Below are 18336 nucleotides of genomic sequence, written 5' to 3' on the forward strand. Positions count from 1 at the left end.
TGCTGTTATCAGATTATATGTACAGCTTTATCAGGTGGCAATAACTTGTTTTCCTAGCAACCACTAGCCTACTTTCTGTCTATAGATTTTCTGGACACATAAAAGAGCATACAGTATATGATCATTTGTGACTAGCTTTTTTCTTTCAAAGGTCATTTAAGTTATAGCATATCAGGACTTGATTCCTTTTTACTGGTGAATAATATTTTATTTATGGATATTCCACCTTTTTTAATCCATTCAGCACCTGATGGCATTTAGGTTGCTTCTACATTTTGTCTGTTATGAATACTGCTTTTAACATCCGTGCATACCTAGTCAAGTTGACTTACATGGTAACTATGTTCCACCTTTATCCAGTTTGGTAGTGTTTCTGTGTTATCACAAATGGAGTATCTTCATCTGAGCCTGCACGGACAAGCACCAGGAATTAAGAATATAAATGCTCTACATTTTCATTTGTTTTATTTTGTTCATTACACTGTGTACTTATTATCAAGGGCAAGAACATGTTTTGATTCACCTATTTTGAAAATACTTTGTTGTTTTCTGACTACAGGATAATAGTCGTCCTAATGTACCATCAGATGGTCTCTCTTTAAAATCTGTATCCAGTGTAAATCTTGATCAGATTAGAATGAGAAATGAGGAACGAATGCGAAGATTGAATGAACTCCAGAATAAACCTATTAATACAGGTAAATGGCTTAGTTTAATGGCCTATAACAACTTCTGCAAGGTCTCTTACCTGCGTTACATGGCAATTTTCACTTATGGCTGGGGGACCAATGCAAGGAGTTTTGCAATCCTTTGAATGGTAGGGCCTTTAACAGCTAGCTATCCAGCAAAAGTAGGACTAAAGATTAATTTTGCATCAGATTCTATTAGAGAGGGTACCCTTTTCTGGGTGGATTCTAAACAAAGCTTTTGCTTATAAAGATGCACTGGCTTTGCCTTCAGCAGGGAAAATGCTAATTTATATCAGCATCACCTTCCCTTACTGAAGTGAGATTATCAGGAATTAACTTCAAATTTGAAGTTTTATTAAATAACACATACATTGTACATTGTAGTACAATAAAATTGTTTTACCTTTTTACTTGGCTTTCAGTACTGTGGACACAAAAGTAACCTCAAGTTAATTATTTTCTTTTTATAAGTCCAAATTTAATGGGCTGTCACTGCTTTGGTGACAAGCAGGTTACAGCTTGTTCATCGAGCCCAGGAGCTCTTCTGCCAGCCTGGACCACCTTTTCATGTTGATGCGATCAGTCCTTAGGATAACGGGACAACTTTATAGTACACAAGCCCCATTGTATTATTTTAGCAAATAGTGATTTGGACAATTTTTTTTATTCCTCACCCGAGGACATTTTTCCATTTTTTGTTCAGATAGAGTAGGAGGGGGAGAGAGGAAGAGAAAGAAACATCAACGTGAAAAGAGACACATCGAGTGGCTGCCACCCACACGACCCAACTGCAACCGAGGTACATGCCCTTAGCAGGAACCGAAATCGGGTCTCTCTGGACTGTAGGCCGACGCTCTAACCACTGAGCCAAACCGGCCAGGGCGATTTGGACAATTTTTTAAATTATTTTTTTCTTTACTGATTTTAGATGAAGAGGGAGAGATAGAAACATCGATGAGAGAGACCATTGATTGGCCGCCTCCTACACGCCTACACCCTGGGCATGTGCCCTGACTGGGAATTGAACTGGTGACCTCTTGGTGACCCTCCACCACTGAGCCACACTGACCAGGATGGACAATTTTCTTTAGTCTCTTAAGCTACAGTACAATAATTTCCTTAAGGTATTTTTAGATCTTACCTTCAGTACTGTGTTAATTTAAAACTGTACTCATACACTCTCTCTAGGAGTCAAGGTGTCATGTGTTCTGATGGTAATTCCATAACATATACCAGCAGACGTGGTAAACTGATGGAGCACTTTTCATATCATTCCTGGAAAAATATGGAACAGTGGGAAAGCAGTGCTTTCTTTTTAGCTAAAAAGCATTTTCTTTTAATTTGTATTATGAGTTTCCTATTCTTCAATTTCTTTTACAAGCAATAAGTTGAATATTTATTTAACAGGGATATTTTTAAGTTGAGAAGACAAAGTATTTTAAGAATTTACTTTTTAAGAAGGTATTCCACTTCTAAACCTTTTTTTAACATTGTCCTTTCACACAGGAGCTTTTTGGTGCGATGTGGATTGATTGCTCATTAAATCGATCGCACAGTCCCTTTGCTGGGCCAGTCCTTCACTGACCAGGAGGTGTAATTTAAAAACAAAAAAGAAATTGACATCACAGGGTAGGAAGACAGATTTTCCTATTATTATATCTATAAGTAAAATACAGATACAGAAGTTGAGTAAAATCAATTCAGTTAAAGAAGGGAACAGATTAAGAGCTCTTAATGGAGTAGACACTACCTCTGCTCTTAGATTAGGTTAAGAAAGAAATTTCATCTCATCTAGTGCTTTCCTGAAATGACTTTTAATTTCCTTATAGCAGTAATGTAGGTTGGGAGTATTTCCAAACCCTTGTAAAATCAAAAACAGTTGTGCATGGTGTTCATGGAGTTTCTCCTGAAGGTGACACAGAGATGGCTGACGCTCCTGCGGTCAACTTCACGTTGGCTGCGGCCTCCTGCTGTCCTGGTACCATGGAGTCACTTTCAGATGCGTTTTCTGTTTCATAAAATTAGCTCCCCTCTTGTGTTTGCTTTCCTACCTCTAAGTGAAGGGTGTCTGGACAAAACCATACGGTTTAGAACGTACATTGTGGAGAAATGCAGAGCTGCATAGGAGATCTGTGTTCACATCACCTGCCTGCCACCCACCCGAGTCCTGTCTCTCTTGCCTCCTTTAGATGATGAAAATTCACTGGTTGACCTTGATGACATCATGAAGAATGTGGGTGACGATGGATCAAACTCTGTAGCAACTGAACCCTGGCTCCGTCCAGGCACCTCAGAAACACTGAAACAATTCATGGCAGAGCAGTTGGACCAAGAGCAGCAGCAGGTTCCTGGGAAACCAGGCACTTTCAGCTGGCAGGGCCTGTCTACTGCACACGGTTAATAAATGTGTTGGACCCAGCAGTGCCTTTAAGGTGAAAAATGTTTACTCTAACAGTATGTGCTACTTCAACCCCTACCTGGAAGTTACTTCGTTCCATCTGTGTATAAGGTGTTATTTTTCCCCCCATGATGTATATAATGTAATTATGTACATAAATAAAAGGCCATGATTAATTTATATACTGTAAAATTGTACAGAATTATTTTTGCATAGTTTTGCCATAAATCATATGTGCATTATTATAAATTCTACTTGTTGGTAACGTAAGAGGAATAAAACACAAGTGTCTTTTTAACAGTCCTGTAAAACCAGAAAACCTTGTTACATGTACACTTGTTACTGCTATTGAAAATAATTCATTAGTAAATACATTTGCTGTAGCCATCACTGTTCCAGCTGCTATATAAAGAGAACAAAATTATTTCCATTTTACTTATAGCTGATTCAGTATAAATGGGAATCATCATTGATTTTGTTCCCTTGAGCCATGCATTAAATGTTATATCTTTATGCCTCTATTTTTGTGCCAATGAAGGGATTAGATTTACTAATTTATATGATTTAACTACTTCTTGGTAGAAATAAATTATTTTCATTACCAATGTTGATTTCTTATTTTAATTGGAATTGAGGTTTTCTAGACAAGGTGTTCTGGAAGTTGAAGAGAGGCTAGAAGACCCAGGATCAAGAATGGACTGGAACCCTCACTTTGCCACCATGAGCCCTTGCATAAGTGACTCAGTCTTTTTAATAACTTCGTAAGAGGTACCTTTAAAAAAGATTAATTTAGCCCTGACCGGTAGGTCTCAGCTCGGTTGGAGCGTCAACCCAAGCACAGAAGGGTCTTGGGTTCGATTGCCGGTCAGGGCACATATGCAGATTGTGGGTACGAGAGGCAACTGATATTTTTCTCTTCCTCTACCTTCCACACTCTCTTTAATCCTCACCTGAGGATATGTTTTCATTGATTTTAAACAAAAACATCTAAATTCTGGGAAATAAGTGCTTACTTAGGACCTTTGTTACCAAACAGCCAAGAAAACCTATGGGCACTGCTGCTTCACATTCCCTTCCGCTGACACCCGAGGGGCGGAGGGCAGGTATGTCTGCCTCAAGGGTAAAACTCGGTACTTTGTACATTTTAGCTGCATGTAAATTTATAACTAGATTTGTAATCTAACCATTGTTTATTCTACTGCCAAGATTTTTTTTTATTTCTTCATCTGTAAGTTAGATGAAAGCCTCTGTCTCCTCTAGGGAAAGTCCTGATACTCTACCATGAAATAACAAAGTGCCAGGTTATTTGAAATACCTGTCAGACAGACCAGGAGGTGACTCCCAGACGAGTGTCTAGGCTAGAACAGGGCTCCCATTTTAGGGTAATAAATACGGCTGACTTATAATAATGCACAGTTCAGTAACTACTCATCATCTAAGAGGTGTGACAGCAAAAATTGAACACTTACCTGACTTTTAACACAACCTTAAAAAGAAGTGATCTTGACCTGTTAAATTTTCCTCGTACATGTCACTGCACCACACAACTTGAGCTGGCTCCTAGGATACATGCCCTACTGCCCCGAGGGAACTTGTCTGCTTCTTCTCACTAGTCAAATAGTACAGTGTTATTCTGGGTTAATAAACACACAAAACATTAAATTATGAATCTCCTACAGTTGAGAAAGCAGGGTGTGGGGGAGAATTGAATGCCAGAAGCTGGAAAGAAAACTTCAGAACTAAAGAATGCTGGGTTTGTAGTTCTGGCAGAAAAGATCCTTTCCCTAGTTGTTTGATTTTAATTAAAAAACTCAAAAAGAATAAACAATGCAACATGGGGCCATGGATTACACAGGTTTGCATTGCACTGATGAAATAATCCAAAAACTTTATTGACTTATAACCTGATTAGAATATGCCAGATGAGAATCAATATTGTACAGAAAGTTGTACAGGATTTTTACATAGAAAACTTTACATCTGTACCATATACATTTTATCCATCTGAAAAAATTTTCTACATCCACTGTTAATACGGAATGCTTGACAATCTTGTTATTTTTAACCATCAGAGCACAATTCACAGTATGAATACATCTCCAGTAAATCTAACCTCCCCAAACCATGCCAGAGTTATTTTAATATATTCAACATTAAATTCTGTACATAGAGTAAAATCTACATCAAGCCCCACCACCCAAAAGAAAAGAAAGTGACAGCAACCTAGATTCATTTTGCAGTGATTCAAGTTCGGTCCATGAAGGATCATTCTATTTTAATGGCTCATCTTTAAAAGCCCTAAGAGAAGTCTATTACAGGTAGTTATGTCAGTAGGGATATTTTTTACCCTTTTTTTTGTTGTTGATCATGACAAGTGTCGGCCACAACAGCTTCTGGGCATGTTAAACCTTCAAAATTACCAACCCCCCCCTCCCCAAAAAGGGGCAAAACCAAAATCCCCACAAAATAAAAAAGACAAAAAGTTCAACCCAAATTTTTAGTGCATTTGACAAAATATAGGTATTTAGCAAAAGAATAAGAAAATAAAGAAATAAAACAGTGCAAGAAGAATTATATAATGTTTAAGGTTTTTATATTACAGACCTGTGTCTCTGTACAGTTTTCACAGAAGGGTGATTACCAGTTTCTCAGATAGCCTGAGTGTGCAAAAATTTCAGAATAATTACCATGAACAATAATTTCTTCCCCCACTCCCCAATTATAAACATTTTATCCTTCAAAATACAGCTCTCCTGAGTTGTACTTCCTGCAGAAGTTCAAATCTTTACATCTATAGTTCTTTGGATAAGTTTCACTTCCACACCTGCCAAAAACCTGTGGGGCTCTCCCTGCCACTGAGGACAGGGAAGGACACACGAGCTTGAGCGGACACTGGAAACGGGCTTTCTGCTCCACTCGAGCCCAGCATGACAAGCAGGATCCATCACTGAGAGGGACTGGAGTGCTGAAAGGCAGTTCTAGTTCTAAGCATCTTTACCAGGAACCCTTAGACACTGAAATTCAGAGAAACCATTTTTCAGGTAGGAAACCTCAGCTCCAGCGTCCTTTTAAAGAGCAGAGGGATGTAAACGCCAAGAGAAAAATATTAAGTTCCCATCATTGCTTGTTTATTCCGAGTTCCTGTTCAGGCGGTTGTGATATCTGAAAAACTACTCCGATTCGCAGAAAAAATCTTCTAAGAACAGCACGAAGTTCAGGAATCAAGTCGAATTGCATAATTTCACATAAGAGAGGGTAGTAGAATGATGCATGAGCTTTAAACTGGGAGGGAAAATGAATTTCTCCATTAGTAGTGCTTGCATTCCAAACCACTATATAAAACTCCCCCGAGAGTCAAACCACCGCGGGTGAAGCACTAACCACTGGACGGGAGAGCCAGCATGAAGCAGCGATGTTCTGATTATAGAACTTGAAAGACCAGAGATTTTCAAAAGACTCATTTCATATTAACATTATTCACTCCGTTTCTACCTAATTTTGAAAAACCATTTTCCACTACATTTCCTTGACAAACTTTTACTATTCATCATTGTTTTTTTCCAGGTAATAAAAGGCCCAACAGGAACCACAGCTGAGTTTTTATAAACTACATATGGGTTACTGAAACTATCTTTAATCTGTTGAATAAAATTTTAATTTTCACGGGAAATTCTACCTAACCTAGCATTATAAACTAGTCTCCAGGCAAAGAATGTATGTTCCATATTGAGTTTGCAACCGATATACTTTGACTCTGTCAAGCTAGAAATGCTGGGCTGGATACTATGTTTCATACTCACCCTATTATCACTTATCTTCAGAACTTTAGTCAGAAACAGAAGCAGTAAGTTAGTCCAGGCCTCCCGATGGCTCTCTGACGTCAGAGTAAGGAAGTAACTCAGCGCTTCACGGCACACACTGTAACAGAAAGGTTCACTCTTTCTTGTGGCTGGTACACCCACCACATGTAGGGACAGTCACTGAGCGAGAGCGACTAAGACATGGAGGGTAGTGAATATTAATTATTAGGAACCTGTTTATAGTAAAAAGTATCAGCATAAACTTTTATGTTTTCAAATGAGGAAGAAACCAGATATTAAAAGAAGCCGTTCCAACATCAGGAAACCCACATTCTGTAATTTTCTAAGCGTCACTGAACTCAGAGTCCGCGTGCAGGAGCACGTGTGCAGCGCTCAGGGCCCGGCTGGCATCTGGGTCGCTCTTCCCTTCCCTGGCTGTGCAGAGCTAGACTCTCCTGGGGCCGTAACAGTCTCATCAATAAAATGGGAAAACGGAGACAAGGAAATCTCTTAAAGTTCACAAATGCATTTAACTGGTCTCTGAGACCATCTGTTCCCCGTTCAGATGACAGTAGTCTTTCTGAATGGTATGTTTCAGCCTCAGTGTGAGTTTAAATGTTAAAAGACAGAATATGAAGTTGTCATTAAGTAAAAATAGAAGGCAAAATAAAAGTTAACACCAATAAAAAAAATACTCCAAATATTTTTCAAACTAAATACAGGCAGGCAGGCTCTCCCTTTCACAATGATTGGTTTGTAAAAGTTGAGCTGTATGGCAAAAAAAAAAAAAAAAAGCCTCAAAACTGTAATATTAAGTTTAAACATTTTTGAGAGAGAAAACTTGCTCCTCTGTCCTATAACAGCAACAAGAGACATGACTGGTTCATTAGTCACCAACTGTGGAAAAGCACATTCCTCTCTCAGACTGTTGAATTATCACCTCTTCCTCAGGCCCCAGGCTACCTGCGTGGCCCTAATCCTGGGCTGTCTGTGGGCTCTGCCCACGTGCACCCCTAGTGGTCCCTTCCAGCTCTGTACAGGCAGCCGCGTGAGTGAAAGGCAGAAACTGAGCCAGGAGTCTTACTTTAAAAGCCTTTGCTGGACCTCCTCCCAGGCACTGACCCGGCTCTCGTCCATGTACATCCGGAAGAGAATGCGCAGCCCACAGGCCAAGCTGCTCGTCTCCTGCTTCAGAAGGTTGGGCTTGGACTTGCCCTTAAAGCCTGCAGAAAGGGGAGGTTCAGGATGAGTTTGGAAAGGCATCTTCCATGGAGTGTCCCAGCCTATGGCAGCACACCCTGTGCTTCAGCCACCACATCTGTGTACAAAGCAGAGATGCCCTGAGCCACAGCAGCCTGTGCCCAGGGCCTTGGTGCCCTCGCAGTGGCCCACAAGGACAGGAGTCACACTGAGAAGTTTGCCCCAAGACTGCAGGGGAGACCAAGTTGGGCTGAAGGCCCAACGTGAAGATAACTACTATGTTTAAAATGTCCTCCCTTTTCAAGCTGGGGATGTAAGATACAAAAGTTCAGGCCTGGGAAAGTGGAATTCTTCAAATGAAGCTGCACCGGAAAGGCCATGCAGCTGGGCTCCCGAGGGGCAGCAGACCACACGGCAGTGAGGCTGTTCTCCAGGCCGGCAGTACCACGGCCAAGTGCGTGAGAAACAGGGGTCTGGGGACCTCACAGAGCAGTCCCAGTAGAATGGTGGCAACAAGTTAGGTTGAAGGGGAAAAAATAAGGTCAGACTACTCCTCCCTGAAGTTAGGTTGTAAAGGGAAGAGGACAGACAGAGCCATGGGCTTAATCAGGAGTTTAATAGCCCAGCCCGTGTGACTCAGTGGTTGAGCATCGCCCCAGGCACCAAGAGGTCACTGGTTCCATTCCTGGTCAGGGCACATGCCCAGGTTGTGGGCCTGATCCCCAGTGGGGGGCATGCAGGAGGCGGCCGATCGATGTTCTCTCTCATCAATGTTTCCATCTCTCTCCCTCTCCCTCCCTCTCTAAAAATCAATAAAGGAAAAAAAATTGAACACACAAAAAACAAAAACAGACATTCTAGATGACATTAAAAAACTCAAACATAAAGCAACCAAACGTCAGCTCCTTTCTTTTTCTGCCTGATTCTGCTGCCTCCCTTCTCCCAGCAGCAGTTTTGCACCAAATAGGCTCTAAGTAACTATTTCTTAAATAAAAAATTAACAATGTCAGTAAATTAGAAAGGTTGTTTTTTATTTAAAATTTCCAACATGTTCTAAAACAAATATACCTCCCACTTCAAACCATTCACTTTCACTCTGAGACAGGGCCATGCCCGGGGCAACACGGAGAAGTCATTTGAATACATATGGCAGGCTGTGTGTTTGGGACCCTCACACCCACTGTTTCTCATAGAACAGCAGCTTTCTGTATGCTGACAGTATCAATAGGAAGGCCCAGGCTGGGAAACAAGATGAAAAGATGATTGGGCAAATCAGTCAAATAACAGGTTGATTACACAAGGAGGAAATGAATATACCTGGTATTTACTCAGTTTATTGAAGAGTCAAGAAAAACCTGGTTGGTAGATTGCCTTCCTATTATAATTGTTAAGGTAAAAGTTTCAACAGTGACATGCACAGACTTTGAAGAACACAATCAATGAATTCTGAACAATGTAAGTATCTGTTGTACACTCATTAACGGTGAACATTAAAACGTGGGATCTGGGCAGTTTACCTGCTTTCCATAGAGCAGTCCTTTGTTCATTGTTGGAATTAAATGCTTTTGCAAATCGATGTGACTCTAATAAGCAGTCCAGTAGCTTAAAAAGCTGTTGTGATGTTAAAAAGCGGTACATTCCTTGGTCTTGAGTATCAACTCGAACATCGAAGTCCACGGCATCTCGCTTTGAGAAACAAACCACCACAGCACACGTACATGAACGCGCACACACACACGAGTCACAGGTTTTAGTACATGTATAACTCAATGCTCCCCAAAGGCCAGATTTACGAGCAAGGCATAGTACCTAATCTGTTCTGTCTCAATAGAAAATTCGGAAAGGTCCCTTTTTGTTCTCTCATTTCCAGAATCTTCACTGCGTGCATGCTAGTCCCCACGCACTACCTGCTTTTCCAGCTCCCGCCTCGCAGTCCTGGGCTCCCGGAGCTCCGCCCCGCCAGACCCTCAGCCATCCTCCCACTGGTCCCTGTTCCTCACCTCAGCCCTCACTTCTCTTCACCAGACTGGAGTCCATGTGACGATAACCATTCCCTTGCACAACTCTCATCTCTTCCTCTTTACAGTAACTGTTTGGCAAAGCTGCCTACTCCATGTCTGCACCCATTCGCTGAACATGACCAGAGAAAAACGGACTGATTTCTCTTTAAATCTGGTGAGCTCTGGGTGCTGCCCAGCAACCTTCCTGCGCTTCCCCTGTCCACTTCCTGGGCCACTAGCTCCTGTTTTCACTTCTCTCAAGTACTAAAACTTTCTACCCAATCTCACTTGGTAGATGACTTTTCTTTCCACCTAAATGAGAAACCAGAGCTATCAGATCTCCCACAAACTCCCACCAGCCTTCCTACATTGATAGATAACCATCCACGTTTGCATTGTAACGCGTGAAATGTCTGTGCTCCTAATCAAGACAACCCCCGGGACTTTGCACCAGGTTCCACCTCCAGTCTCTCAAGAAGACTGCTCTAGCAACTGTTCTTCTCACTTCTGCATTTGGTTTCTCTCTCCTGGAGATTTCTCCTCAGGGAACATGCTGCAACACTGCTAATCTTGAAGACAAACCAACACACACCCTTCTCTTGACCCTGCATCCTCCTACAGCCATCACCCTATTTCTCTGTACCCCTTTGCAGCAAAACTTGAGACAGAGTCACCAATATCTGCTGTCTTCAATTGCTCTCTTCTCTTGTACCCAGTATGATAATTAACATTACAATTAAATCCAATGTCAGGATCACTAAAGTCCACCACATTGCTAGAGGGCAATTCTCAGACAGAATTATCACTTGACCTACTGAGCGCTGGACAGAGTGGGCCCTACCCTTCTTCTTAAAACATCCTCTTCACTCGGCCTCCAGGAGCACCCTGTCTCGTGGTCTCAAGCTCTTCACCAGGAGCTCGAAACCATGGGGGCCTCAGGGTGCAGTCTCTGACCCTCCTCTCTCAGTTCTGTTCACGATCATTACCTTGGTAATATCATCGAGTCCCATGGTTTAAAATGAGATCAATGTGATAAAGACCCCCCCCCCCCCCTCCAAATTAAATCTCTAGCTTGACCTCAGCCCTGAATCCCAGACTGTCTTCCCTGCTCCTCACCTGGGCTGCAGCAAGGTTTTCTGCGTCCTCCTTCCTGCTTGTGGCTGGGAAGAACACGATGTTGTCGATAGTCTGGATGAGTTCCAGCTGCACAACACATTTAATCAACAGGGCGGCAAACAGTTTTTGTTCTGGATATTCTGTGAGGAAACCCACCCCAATGCACATGCAAACACAAATTATTTTGAATCCTTGATCATTTCTATGACAATACAATGCTAAAGGGAATATAACATGTATGAAGGTAACCTGCACAGATCACACTGAGAAGGATGCACTTCCTACTTTTGCACATAAGCACTACTCAGCTAATTTAATTAAATCAATATTTAGAAAAGCCACAGAAAATTAATTTTTAAAATAAAATTATTCCAAATCACTCAGAACAGTGAATATGTTTAAGAAGTTTCCACTACACATTTTAAAATAAGATTTAGGTTATTCTCTAATAAAATGTAACAATTTAATTAAAAGTTAAAATGTAAACATTTACTGTAAACTCAAGTTTGACCTTTGAATATAGGCAATATAAAAACCTATACCAAAAGAGAAAAACAGAAACTAGATCTGTAACACAGGAAGTGAGAGCTAGCCAAGAATTCTGACAAATGGGGCAACACTGTGGATGAACCATAGGTGTTTGATTTGAAGACAGGTTAGAAGTTGTAGCTAATAACCTTATATCTTTAATGGATCCATAATCAAAGATGTCTATAAAAAGTAATCAAACAGTAAATAACAAAAGTGCTCTCCACCTTGCCCAGGTGAGCTGAAACAGCCACTTCCCTCTAGCTTGCACAGATTTGCTTGACACGATGTTCCTAACACACATTCATAAAAGAATTTTCCATTTCACTGACCATGTCAGTTAAGCAAATGCAGAAGTGCAAGGTTTGGAAAGATGACTTGACCACGGAAATGCTGCAAGAGCTTGGCAGCCCTGCCTCAAGGCCACAGCTCAACCCTGGCTCTCGGAGCGGCTTGTCCAGGGAGCTCCCCAGGAGGCAGAGGGCTGCTCCGGGGCCGTCAGCTTCCATCTCAGGGCAATGCTCCAGCACTGAAGACTTATAACCCTTCAGTTTCTTTCTAATTTTAATACCAAATCCCCTTTTCTGGACACTAATTTGTGGACATTAAATTAATGTTTTAGGGATTTGGGGTGGTAGCAAAAATACTGCTTAAGTTTCTTATTCAGGTCATTAACTAAGGCTCTTTTCCAGGTAGTTTCCAGAAATGCTGTAGTTAACACTTAGTACTAGATCTCAAGTCAGAAAAAAGGAAACCCACAAATCCCATGGTTGTCTCTCTCTCTCTCTTTTTTTAATCCAAGAAACAGAAACATCAATGAGACACAGCAATTGGTTGCCTCCTGAATGACCCTGACAGGGGCTGGGGATTGAACCTGCAACCCAGGTACATGCTCTTGACCAGAAATTGAACCCACGACCCTTTGGTCTGCAGGCTGATGCTGTAACTGCTGAGCCAAACCAGCCAGAGTATGTCTCTTTCCTCTCAAATGTCTCCTTCACCACAGTCACAGCCTTATGTGTACCACGCACTCACTCCCCTCCCTCATTCAAGTCATAAGACCATTCTCAGCGACTGAAGCAGGAGACTCCGGGCAGCACACCTGGGACTGCTGGAGGGACCTGCTAGTGGGCTGCTGTCTAAGGAGACGCGTTCTCCTCAGCTCAGGCATCAGGCACCCGAGGGTGTTAAGCACCTCCCGCAGGGTGACCGAGTTCGGCCGGGAGGCTCCACTCTGACTGAACCAGGGAAGCGGGGGCTCGCCTTTCAGAGCTGGAGGGTGAGGATCCCAACTCCAGTCTCACTAGCAAGGACCAGCAGCATGTATGGGGACAATATCTATTTGGACAAATTTTACTCATGACAAGGGCTGCCCTGCCAGGGCTGTGACAGGTACTATTTCACTGAGTCACCCAACGACAGGGAGCAACTCTGTGCGATGGCAGCTCAGAACCAAGGTGAGAACCGGGTGAGAACGGAGACCAGCTGGGGCAGCGGTGTGTTCTCAGTGGGCGGGGAGTACGAGACACCACCCTGGCGACAGGGTGAGGCACCTCCGGTCTGTGCGGTGCCTCTGTCGGTGGAGCAGGGGACAGAGAGCAGGCGGGCTCATCACACAGGAGCCAGCAGCTGCCCACCAGGGAGCAGGCTCATGGGAGCTGGTGGCGCCTGCTCTTCCTCCAGTCCCAACTCTTCTGGGTCAGCAGCTCCCGGGAGAACTTTCCTGAAGCAATTCCAGGGGCAGAGCCCTCGGCTCGGGGGGCAGCGGAGCGAGGACGCCCCAGTGTGAGCAGGCCAGACCCTCTCTCTACACAGCTCAGTGTATTCGGTTCAGTCCTGGGGCTGAGAGAGAAAAGCCACTCACTCTCTGTCCTCAGGCATTTTCCAGTGCAGACTGAAGGGACGGGAAGTCTTTCATGAGCCATGCTGTTCTCCAGAGAACAGGAGTGAGAAATGAAAACGGGCCGCTCACCACCACCTCTCTCTCTCTTAAGAAGTTAGCAAGACAGTGGCTGAAGCTAGAAGCTCCTTTCAAGTAGGATAGCAAATCTGTCTTCTCTCAAGAACAGATGTAAGCACCTAGGATTAATTAAAAATTCCCTGAAAAAAATTAACTCAAAATGGATCAGTAACCTAAATATAAGAGCTAAAAGGTATAAAACTCTTAGAAGAAAACATTGGGGAAAATCTTCATGACCTGTTAGGATTCTTAGCTATGACACTAAAAACATGAGCAACAAAAGAAAAAAAATAAATTAGACTTCATCAAAATTAAAAACTTTTGTGCAACAGAAGACAGTATCAAAGAAGTAAAAAATGACCTACAGAATGGGAAAAAATGCAAATCATGTATCTGATATGGGTGTAGTATCCAGAGTATGTAACAAACTCCTACAATTTAACAACAAAAAGACAAACAGCCCAACTAAAATGAGCAAAGGACATAAATAGATATTTCTCTAAGAAGATAAACAAATGGCTAATAAGCACATCAAAAGATACTCAACATTATTATTCATTAAGGAAATGCAAAATCCACAATAAGATACCACTTCATACCCACTAGGATGGCTATCACTAAAAAAAGAAGCACTAATGTTGATGAAGATGAGGAAAAACTGGAATTGCTGGTAGGAATGCAAAATGGTGCAGCCACTGTGGAACACATTTCAGTGGCTCCTCATATGACCCAGCAGTCCCACTCCTAGGTATATACCCAAAAGAATTAAAAACAGGCACTAAATAATACCTGTAATCTGACAGTCATAGCAGCCTTATTCATGATAACCAAAAGGTAGAATACTCTCAAATGTCCATCAACAGATGAATGGATAAAAAACATGTGGCATATCCATATAAACAACAATTACTCCATCATAAAAAGGAATTACTGATCCACTTTACATTGTGGTCAGTTGGACCTTGAAACATTATGCTAGATAAAAGCCAGACATAAAGGGTCACACTGTATGATTTCATTTATAAGAAATGAGCAGAATAGCAAATCCATAGACACAGAAATCAGACTGGTGGTTGCTAGGGGCTGGGGAACAGGAGAAGAAGAAGAGAAAGCATAATGGTTATGGGGTGATAAAAATGTCGAACTAGATAAAAGTGGCAACTGCACAACTGTGCATTTACTAAATGTCACTGAATCGTTCACTGTGAAATGGTTACTTTTGCCCTGGCTGGTTTGGCTCAGCAGTTAGAGCCTCGGCCTATAGACCAAAGGGTCTCGGGTTTGATTCTGGTCAAGGGCACATACCTGGGTTGCAGGTTTGGTCCCCAGCCCTGGTCGGTGTCGTGCGGGAGTCAACCAATCAAAAAAATCCAAGTTTTTTTATCCTTCTCTCTCCCTCCCACCCTCCCATTCTATCTAAAAATAAATAGATAAATAAAATAAAATGGTTACTTTTGTTATGTGAATTTTACCTCAATTTTAAAAAGAAATCAAAGCTGTTCTGTTTTCCTCTAGGGAGGAGGCAGTATTTCCTCACTGTTATAATTTTCCTTCAGTAAACAAAATTAACCCAATTCAGTAAAAATCAGAAGGGGCTCCCCTTCTCTGTACACAGAACCGAGGAGGTGAGGGGCGGGGCGGAGACGTGGGTGTGGGGCAGAGGGTGAAGAAGGCCTCTCCTCAGAGCGGGAGCTCCTGCTTGGAGAGCACTGGTCCTTCCCTTTCCCCTCGGACAGAGATAGAGGAGGGCCCATCAGGCTCCACTTTTGCAGGAAAAATATGGGGTTGACATGAAGGAGGAGTAGGGAAGCCTCACACGTTCAACACAAACACTAGCTGACAGCCTTGTGGGAAAAGCTGGTATTGCAGGTGTGAGCAGAGTTCCTGACCATCTTCAAGGGAGCATCTATCTACCCTGGGATGTTCAGGTTGGAACAAACACAGTAACAAAGTGACCACATGATCAATTATGGTATATCTGTTAATAATAAAAGTAAAAGCAAAGATTCATCCATTTCCTACATAGAACAAAATACACAATTTTTACTTAAAGAAATAACTCACTTGCTGATGGTTTAATTTTGTTGACTTCTTCATTCACAGTAGAGACAGAAGCCAATGCAGCTTGCTGTCTATTATCTGCAGATCTTGGTTGAATAGAATCATGGATATCTACCGATTTCTGTGATATTGTATCCTAATAAAATAAAAAAATTCATTGTAAGTACACTGAATAAAACTTAAGAATAAAAATAGTTTCTATTACGCTTTTTAAAAATATATTGTGTCCCTATACATTACAATTGTAGACACAATGAGAAAATCATTTCAAATTACCGATACATGGATAGAGCTAATAAACAGTGTTTAAGAGAAAAGTTTCCTTTCTGACACCTAGGCTTGGGCCTGACACTACCCAAGAGCAATAGATAAAAATGCTAAGTTTCTCTGTCTGGGAAAAGCAGTCACCTATAGCCACGAACTGTCATGGAATCTACACAGAGCACTCATGTGGCAGAGATGGCAGAGACTTCAGCAAGCTTTGTGCAGGCTGAGCTCTGGGAAGCTTTTAAGGATTGAGCTTAGGCAGGATGTTCTGTCACCCAAGGAATCAGCAACCAGAAAGGCCAGCAAGAAGGTGACCAACTAGAAGTATGGTGTCATGAAAGAGAAGCTGAATATTCAGGTCCAACAGAGCTACACGGGAATTCCGCCCAACAGTTAACAAGTGTAACCTTGAAAAGGCAATGAATCTTCCTGAACTGAGGATTTCTGATCACTTTCCACATGAGTTGCTATTGTCTAAGGACTGGACAATAAATAAAAAGCACTAGCACAGTGTCAGACAATATATGGTAGCTGACATTATGATTCTAGCTTTATACGGTTACAACAGTACAGTACACTCAGCAAGAAGCCAGACTGTGGTTCAAGAGGAACTGAAACTTTTGGCCTAACAGTTCTAGCCCAAAGCTATCTCACCTGGGTTTCCGAAAGGAGCACAGGGGCCTGAGTTCCCCAAAACAGTGCTAATCAAAATAATATTTTAACTTGGACTTAAAATACTGAAGTTCATATTTTATTCCCTGTTCTGTATAAAACGGGGATAATATGTAGCAAACCTGGTTCAAAACACTGTTGGAAGGACTGGAGTGATGTGTGTACAAGCCAAGGAATGCCAAGGGTTGCCAGCAGCCACTAGAAGCTGAGAGAAGCAAAGGAGGATTCTCCCTTAAAGGCTTTGAAGGGAAGTGGCTCTGCTGATGCCTGGACTTTGGACCTTTTGCATCCAGGACTATGAGAGAATAAATTTCTGTTTTAATCCACTAAGTTTGTGGTAATTTGTTATGACAGACCTAGACCTACAAATACAACGGATGAAGAATATATTACAATTCTTTGTACTGGTCTTGTAGCTTTTCTCTAAGGTCCAATTATATCAAAATTTAAAGTTTAAATGAAATAATATCTAATAATATCTTCAGCTTGGCATGGAAATCCATGCATAACCTGATGCCTGCCCCTTACAATTCTTGAAATTATTTTACTCTATGTCTCAGACCATTTATATTATAAAATAATTTGAAATACAGCCTTCATGGCACTTAGAGATAAATTTCAGCTACCTGTGAAATTGACCATCATGAAATTTAACCTGAGAATTCTGGACAGTACATTTATGCTTTCTTTTTAAAAGAGCTGGGGTCATATGAAACAGTTTGGCCCATGGTAAAATTATTTATCACTAATAGTTAATTTAAAATACGCTTTATTTATAAGAACTTACCAACTGTTTTTCACTCACAGGAGATGAAGGTGGGGGAACAGTTTCTCCAGAGGTGGGACGCCAGGTCAAAAGCCTTTACAATACCAAAATCCAATCATTCAGAGTGTGAAACATGTCACATCCAACATATTTTGAAAGGGGCACAAAAAAGTCACATGAATATACCAAAAACAACATGTTCCTTCTTTGACTACTGCTAAGAGCAATTTGCTGAAAAAAAATCTAGAGGGAAGTTTAAAATATGTACTTCCAGAAAACAATTAGCATTTAATATAATTAAAAGGGTACTCTGGTCATCAGTATTAGAAACTTTAAACTCAGTTTTTCTAAGTATTATGAGTCATTAAGTACTGTCCAAAGTGAGATTTTATAAAAGTTTGAGTTGTTTCAAAAAAATTCATAGAACTCTTCAGATTCTGTTTTTTAATGTATAAAAATAGATGAAATAAAATTTGGCTCAAAAGAGGACAGTAACTTGATTAGCTGCTTGAGACAGAAAGATGATGAAAGCTTGAGTTCTGGCTTCTGAGAAGCAGGAGCTCCTGGAGAATGGGGCAGACAGACAGTAAACGCATCCTCTCATTTCAGGATGGGAAGAGCTCTAGAACAGATACATGCTATCAGGAGATGATTATTAGATGATCTCTAAGATCATGTATCTTATATCATGAGTGTGTACATTCAATGAATAAAATAGAAGCAGTTCTTAAAAAACAAAAACAAAAAAAAACCAGCCTGTTTTTTAGACTTCACAGGGACAATAGCTAGGCAAGAATTCATACAGTAGTGGCCATAGAGAAACTGTGACAAAAAACAATCATTTGTCAGTTACATCGATCCAACAAAATGTGCACAAAA

General features: G+C 41.4%; 2 protein-coding genes across 7 annotated transcripts in view; one reads left to right on the plus strand and one right to left on the minus strand.

Annotated features, from left to right (window-relative positions):
• CSPP1 (centrosome and spindle pole associated protein 1) overlaps window positions 1-3146 on the plus strand; it is a 120279-nt gene extending 117133 nt beyond the window's left edge. For 5 of the 6 annotated variants that reach the window (XM_036263920.1, XM_036263917.1, XM_036263919.1 and 2 more), the window contains 2 exons: window positions 560-698; window positions 2879-3090. In XM_036263920.1, the coding sequence (XP_036119813.1) occupies window positions 560-698; window positions 2879-3090 (351 nt within the window). Of the gene's footprint in view, window positions 1-559; window positions 699-2878 lie in introns of all 6 variants that reach the window. The other variant, XM_036263916.1, reaches the window with a different exon arrangement.
• A 1812-nt stretch (window positions 3147-4958) lies between these two features.
• ARFGEF1 (ADP ribosylation factor guanine nucleotide exchange factor 1) overlaps window positions 4959-18336 on the minus strand; it is a 134221-nt gene continuing 120843 nt past the window's right edge. The window contains exons 33-39 of the mRNA XM_036264377.1: window positions 17479-17551; window positions 15756-15888; window positions 11204-11343; window positions 9605-9773; window positions 7972-8110; window positions 6888-7005; window positions 4959-6369 (exon numbers count right to left, since the gene is read on the minus strand). Of these exons, the coding sequence (XP_036120270.1) occupies window positions 6205-6369; window positions 6888-7005; window positions 7972-8110; window positions 9605-9773; window positions 11204-11343; window positions 15756-15888; window positions 17479-17551 (937 nt within the window). The 3' untranslated portion in view covers window positions 4959-6204. The remainder of the gene's footprint in view (window positions 6370-6887; window positions 7006-7971; window positions 8111-9604; window positions 9774-11203; window positions 11344-15755; window positions 15889-17478; window positions 17552-18336) is intronic.

The sequence above is a fragment of the Molossus molossus genome, unplaced genomic scaffold, assembly GCF_014108415.1.
Source record: "Molossus molossus isolate mMolMol1 unplaced genomic scaffold, mMolMol1.p scaffold_m16_p_16, whole genome shotgun sequence".
In the NCBI taxonomy this organism is placed as follows: Eukaryota; Metazoa; Chordata; class Mammalia; order Chiroptera; family Molossidae; genus Molossus; species Molossus molossus.